This window comes from Nicotiana tabacum, chromosome 8, assembly GCF_000715075.1.
Source record: "Nicotiana tabacum cultivar K326 chromosome 8, ASM71507v2, whole genome shotgun sequence".
Taxonomy (NCBI): domain Eukaryota; kingdom Viridiplantae; phylum Streptophyta; class Magnoliopsida; order Solanales; family Solanaceae; genus Nicotiana; species Nicotiana tabacum.
In genome coordinates, this window is record NC_134087.1 from 26,289,891 (window position 1) to 26,295,790 (window position 5,900).

The 5,900-nt window shown below is 36.8% G+C and overlaps 1 protein-coding gene across 1 annotated transcript; it reads left to right on the forward strand.

Moving 5' to 3' along the window:
• Positions 1-2,647: 2,647 nt before the first annotated feature.
• On the forward strand, positions 2,648-4,169 carry LOC107812085 (photosystem I reaction center subunit IV A, chloroplastic). The gene is made up of 3 exons (XM_075219124.1): positions 2,648-3,027; positions 3,795-3,860; positions 3,954-4,169. The coding sequence occupies exons 1-3, from the start codon at positions 2,773-2,775 to the stop codon at positions 4,056-4,058; spliced, it is 426 nt and encodes a 141-aa protein (XP_075075225.1). The 5' UTR covers positions 2,648-2,772; the 3' UTR covers positions 4,059-4,169.
• Positions 4,170-5,900: the final 1,731 nt, after the last annotated feature.

Below are 5,900 nucleotides of genomic sequence, written 5' to 3' on the forward strand. Positions count from 1 at the left end.
CGTGCAACCCGCTCCCATTTCTTATATTACCGTTGCAGGCGTGCAACCCGCTCCCATTTCACATATTACCATTACAGGCGTGCAACTCGCTCTCATTTCTTATATTACTGTTGCAGGCGTGCAACCCGCTCCCATTTCTTTTATCAACACCAATAAAAAAAGGGTCCCGGCAAGGGATCAATAATATCAAAACAAACATCCCGGCAAGGGAACAATAATATGACAATAATATTCCGGGAAGGGAATAATAATGATAATAATATCCCAGCAAGGAAACAATAATGATAATAACATCCCGGCAAGAGAACAATTATGATAATCCTCATATGAAGCGCAACAAACCACAACAGAGTCATAACAATTACAATACAAGACTCACGGGCATGCTTGACACCGACGTATAGATACTTGTCACCATGCCTATACGTCGTACTCCACAATTAACACGTAGCAAATAAGACACGGTTCCTAATCCCTCAAGCTAAGGTTAGACCAAACACTTACCCCGATGCCACGAACACAATTCAAGTCTCTACTATCGCTTTACCTCTTGATTCCACCACCAATTCGCTCGTATCTAGCCACAAGTTACTTAATTACATCAATATACGCTAAATGAATCAATGCTAATGCATGAAAATAAGTTTTTCAAAGTTTTACCCAAAAAATCAAAAATCTCCCCCGGGCCCACATGGTCAAAACCCGAGGTTCGAATCAAAATCCGATTACCCATTCCCCCACGAACCCAAATATATAATTTGTTTTGAAATCGGACCTCAAATCGAGGTCCAAATCCCTAATTTTTGAAAAATCTAGGTTCTACCCAAACCACCCAATTTCCCCCATGAAAATCATTGATTTTGAGTTGAAATCATGTGAAAAAGATGTTAAAGATTGAAGAAAACTAGTTAGAAACGACTTACAATCGATTTGGAAGAGAAGTTGTCTTTGAAAAATCGCCCAAGAGTGTTTTGGTTTTGAAAGAGTGTGAAAAATGAAAGATTTTCGGCTAAGTTATAAAATTGCAGGTCGCAGATGTCGCAATTGCGAACCCAGACTTCTGCTAAGCTCGCATTAGCGAAGCGACCTTCGCATTTGCGAAGTCGGTTTTGCGAACAATATGTCGCATTTGTGACGACCGACCAAAAGGGAAAACATCGCATTTGCGAGGTAGGTTGGCCTGGGCTATTTTCACATTTGCGACATAGCCTTCGCATTTGCGAGCCAGGCTTCGCATGCAGGCCTGCAATAGAGCAGCTGGAACCTGCAATTTCCCTAGTCCAAAAATTCACCCCGTGGCCTATCCAAAACTCACCCGAGCCCTCGGGGCTCCAAACCAAACATGCACACCAACCTAAAAACATCATACGGACTTGCTCGTGCATTCAATCACCAAAAGAACATCAACAACTATGAATTTAACATCAAAATCATGAAATTTCTTAAGAACATCAAATTTTTCCAATTTTCTCAAATACGATCCGATTCACGTCGTTTCAAGTCTGTTTCTTACCAAATTTCATAGACTCATCTTAAATCACATATAAGACCTGTTCCAGGCTCCGGAACCAAAATACGGGCCCGATACCACCAAACTTTAAATACATTTCACTTTTCAAAAACTCATAAATATTCCAGAAAATAATTTTCTTTAAAAATTCATTTCTCGGGCTTGGAACCTCGGAATTCGATTCCGGGCATACGACCAAGTCCCATATTTTCCTAGGGATCCTCCGGGACCGTCAAATCACGGGTCCGGGTCCGTTTACCCAAATGTTGACCGAAGTCAACTTAAATTCATTTTAAAGTCAAAATTCATCATTTTCACAAATTTTTACATATTGGCTTTCCGACTACGCGCCCGGATTGTGCACGCAAATCGAGGTGATGTTGAAAGAGGTTTTAAGGCCTCGGAATGCAGAATTCATTTCTAAAACAAGTGATGACCTTTTGGGTCATCACACTAGGAGGTAATGACTCTTAAAAGGCCTAGTTGAGGGGGGTAATTAAGACCACGAATAGTTTAAAGTTGTAACTAATAATTCATGACAAGTTTAGAGGGATGGTAAGTTATTTTGCCATTACGTAAAGGATAAACTATCAATCAAAAAACAAAAGAGGAGTTATTAATATAGTAAATATAAATACTAAGTAATTTATACACATATGTCCAAGCCTTGTGGACAGACTTGGTCTCTATACTGGCGTGAGGCAACATATATCTTGTGAAATTAATTGAGGTGCGCGTAAACAGATGTGGATGTAACCTTTTGGCTACTAGTTCATCTGAATTCATAACTTTCGATACGAAGTGTAAATATGTATGTAAAATCGGAAGAAAAAAACTACTAAAATTTTAAAAAATATTAAATTTGAACTCATAATTTTAACGGTATATTTAGTTCAGTACAACGTTGAATCCATTAAATTCTAATCCTTTTTCCATCTCTACGCGTAAACTGATTCGGATATCATATTATGTAAAAGAAAGAATATACAAGATTATATGAAAAATAAAAAGTAAAGACAAAAGAGAAGTGATGACATTATCCAAAAGAATGGGATATGGTAACTACGTGGCAGCCTCTTAGTGGCTAGAGCAATAACAGGAGGCCGCAGGGTTGCTCCTTGTCCATGAAAAAGATATCCAATTAATTCAAAACCTCTCAAATCTACTCTATTGTTTTGTCAGATTGCTTTTTCTTCTTTTTCAACAACTTCATATCTATCAAAATTTTCAGACAAGTAAGAAGTAAGACAATCCAGTAAACTATGGCAAGTTGTAACATGGCTTCTGCTGCATCAAACTTTTTGGTAGCAACTCCTAATGTTGCCTCTAACACTAACACTTCTCGTACCACTATGTTATTTTTCTCCTCCAAGAACTACGGCAGCACCGCCCCGAGACTCGTCGTAAGGGCGGCAGAAGAGGCGGCGCCACCGGCTGCTGCCGCTACAGCTGAACCAGCTGAAGCTCCGGTCAAAGCTGCCAAGCCACCTCCAATTGGACCCAAGAGAGGAACCAAAGTAAGTTGCTTAAGGGAAATTAAAGACCCCCTGTTATATATGTGTTCAATATATCATCTTGCCGCCTAATGCAAAAAGGATTTAACTTGTATACACAACCGTAATTTTTTTTTTTTTTTTTTTTTGCATAGTTAATAGGAGTATATTTTACTAAATTGTTGTAGCACGTAGTTTGTCTTATTGTTTAGGTTGTTGCCTCCACTTTGTTAATAGACGGTGATTACGTGCAGTTATTTTTTAGGTGATTTAATAGCATTAAAAATAATTACATTATGAGTGTATAGAAGTTAAACTTGTGCAAATATGTTGATAATATTATACACAACAATACATATTGCTAGAGGATCCAATTGATATTTGTATGGAAATACAAATAGTGAGATCGAATTCATGAGTATCTTATAAAGTAGTAGTCATAATTCATAAAACTTTCAAGATGGAAGTTATCCTACGTATTCTTGATATAGTTGTTCACTACATAGGTTATTATTTTCACTTGTAATGACGGTTACTCTTACTTATTTTTTAGGTGATATGATGCGGAAAATATTTTTTTATATTATCGATGTATAGTAAGTTAAACTCGTGTATACAGTTCAAGTTATTCTACATCCATTATCACAAAAGAATAGTGATTATAGTAATATTTAGACTTATCTGAATCATGATTAATTCCACTTGTGAAATTCCACTGAATATGTTATAATTATCTGGATCATGATAGAATGTAAAATCATCTAAGATGTTATTGATAATATTGTTGACAGGTGAGAATTCTTAGGAAGGAATCTTACTGGTACAAGGGCACAGGTTCAGTTGTAGCTTGTGATCAGGTAATTAAGAAATTTAATATAAAATCTATATCGATTAAACTTAAAAATGATGTTTAACTTTTAATGTTTTCCATGTTGTTGTTAATGTCTCAGGATCCAAATACTCGTTACCCAGTTGTTGTACGATTTAACAAAGTGAATTATGCTAATGTTTCAACCAACAACTATGCATTGGATGAAATCGAAGAAGTGAAATGAGAGTGTGTAGTATATTTGTAGAATGCAAGGCCCTTTGGTTTTCATGTTTATTCTCTAGTTATATATATACTGCTTTGATTGTGAATGATTGTCTATTATAGTTTGTGGCAATTCGCAGTCCCATCCCTTTTTCGATTTTTATTGTTATCACTGCTCAAATCCAATTCTTTCAAAAGCATAAATCTTCCAATATTATGTAGCACTATGGACATATAGTTCAAGTTGAGCGTCATTATACTACATTCATCCTTAAATTATCATGTTGGTTACAAGTTACAACAATTGCTGTGCTTCAATCTCAAACAAGTTAGAATCAACTAGACGAATCCTCACAGACCACGTAGTTGCATTTAAGCTCATCTCGCACAAATATTATACAAACAATAATTACTTTGCCTATGTGAACTCCCTCACATTGCCGGTCTCAAGTCCAGACAAGGAGGAGAGTTGCAATAGAATGACAGTCATCGTAATACTACTCAATTTATGATAAATATTCATAATAGAAAACTATCATGTTGGGTACCATTGGTAATTTATGAAATGATGATAATGATAATGATGTAGACAATATTTGAGAATTCGCGAATTCGAGTTAACATTAAGGCTTCAAACTAACTCAAATCCGAAACTACAATAACTAATTTCACTCTTTTACAGACATATGTTTAGTCAAAACTTGATCTACATTGATCAAAAGAAAAGGTACATCAAGACATTATCTGACCATTCAACTCTTTCGGCATGCCAAGGCTAAGAAAATTTTCAATCTGTACTTTGTTTTTGGGGTACATCGGACAAACTGTCTATCGAAAACAGCCTCTCTACTCCTCCGGGGTAGAGGTAAGGTCTGCGTACACACTACCGATAATCCTGTTCTTTCATAAGTAACATAGTTTACATTTGCCAGATTAGATGGTTGATGCATACAACTTACAGATTATCCACAAATGACTAGCTGGTCAATTTGAAGCTACTGTTGAGAGACACATTAGGAGGCTTACATCCATTGCCTTACTCCTTTTTCATACTTGAGGTAGGAAATGCAAGGAAGTCCCAGGATTTTTTTCTTTTAGAAACACCCATCTATCATGATCGATAGTTTGGTTCAACAAGGGTGATTGATGGACACAACAGCAAATGAGGCACAGAGCAGGCATAGAGACACAAGGATAGGTGACCACAACAAGGTAAAACATATGACAAGGAATGACATTTACAACGGATACACTTATCGACAAAGCAATACACCCTGAGGTAGAGGACCGACTGTACTCATGGATGAGGCTGGTGAACTTCCTTGTTTATAATCCATATCCAAAAATAAGTGTTTATACTCTTTATTTTTGTTTCACGAACAATACTAACTTGAGGATCGAAGGTTTTCGACTCCTTCAAATCAATTTGCTGAAATAATCTTCTTTTTTTGGTACTCTTCTTGTGAGGGATGGGGTCTAGAATTCACACTTAAAGCACCAATTTCCAAAAGGAGCTTTAAAAGCAGAAGTACGTTCAACACTGTTCAGATACATGCTAATCTATACCTTATCTGTTCAGGCGAACCAAGATAAGCTCAGCCTAAACCTGTTCTGACAGTAGCTTGAATCCATATGGGAGAAACTAAAACTGACGCCGTATATTTATTTTTTGATAAAGAAAACTAACGTCATTTATTGGGAATGAAACAAAACTGAAAGACATCCTCACCTCTCAGGATATGCTTCAATTGCATATCCTCATCGTGATTGCAGCAAAGGAATGTAAGAAAAACAGCGTCAGCGGTAGAAAGATCCCACCGGCAGCAAAAGAGGAAGTCACTCCTCCCAATCCCAACATAAAGTA

What these genes read in the sequence shown, in the direction of transcription:
- LOC107812085 (XM_075219124.1), top strand. Translation starts at nt 2,773, where the DNA reads ATGGCAAGTTGTAACATGGCTTCTGCTGCATCAAACTTTTTGGTAGCA. An exon ending in GACCCAAGAGAGGAACCAAA is followed by an intron (nt 3,028 to 3,794) that starts GTAAGTTGCTTA and finishes TATTGTTGACAG; the next exon opens with GTGAGAATTCTTAGGAAGGA. An exon ending in CAGTTGTAGCTTGTGATCAG is followed by an intron (nt 3,861 to 3,953) that starts GTAATTAAGAAA and finishes TTAATGTCTCAG; the next exon opens with GATCCAAATACTCGTTACCC.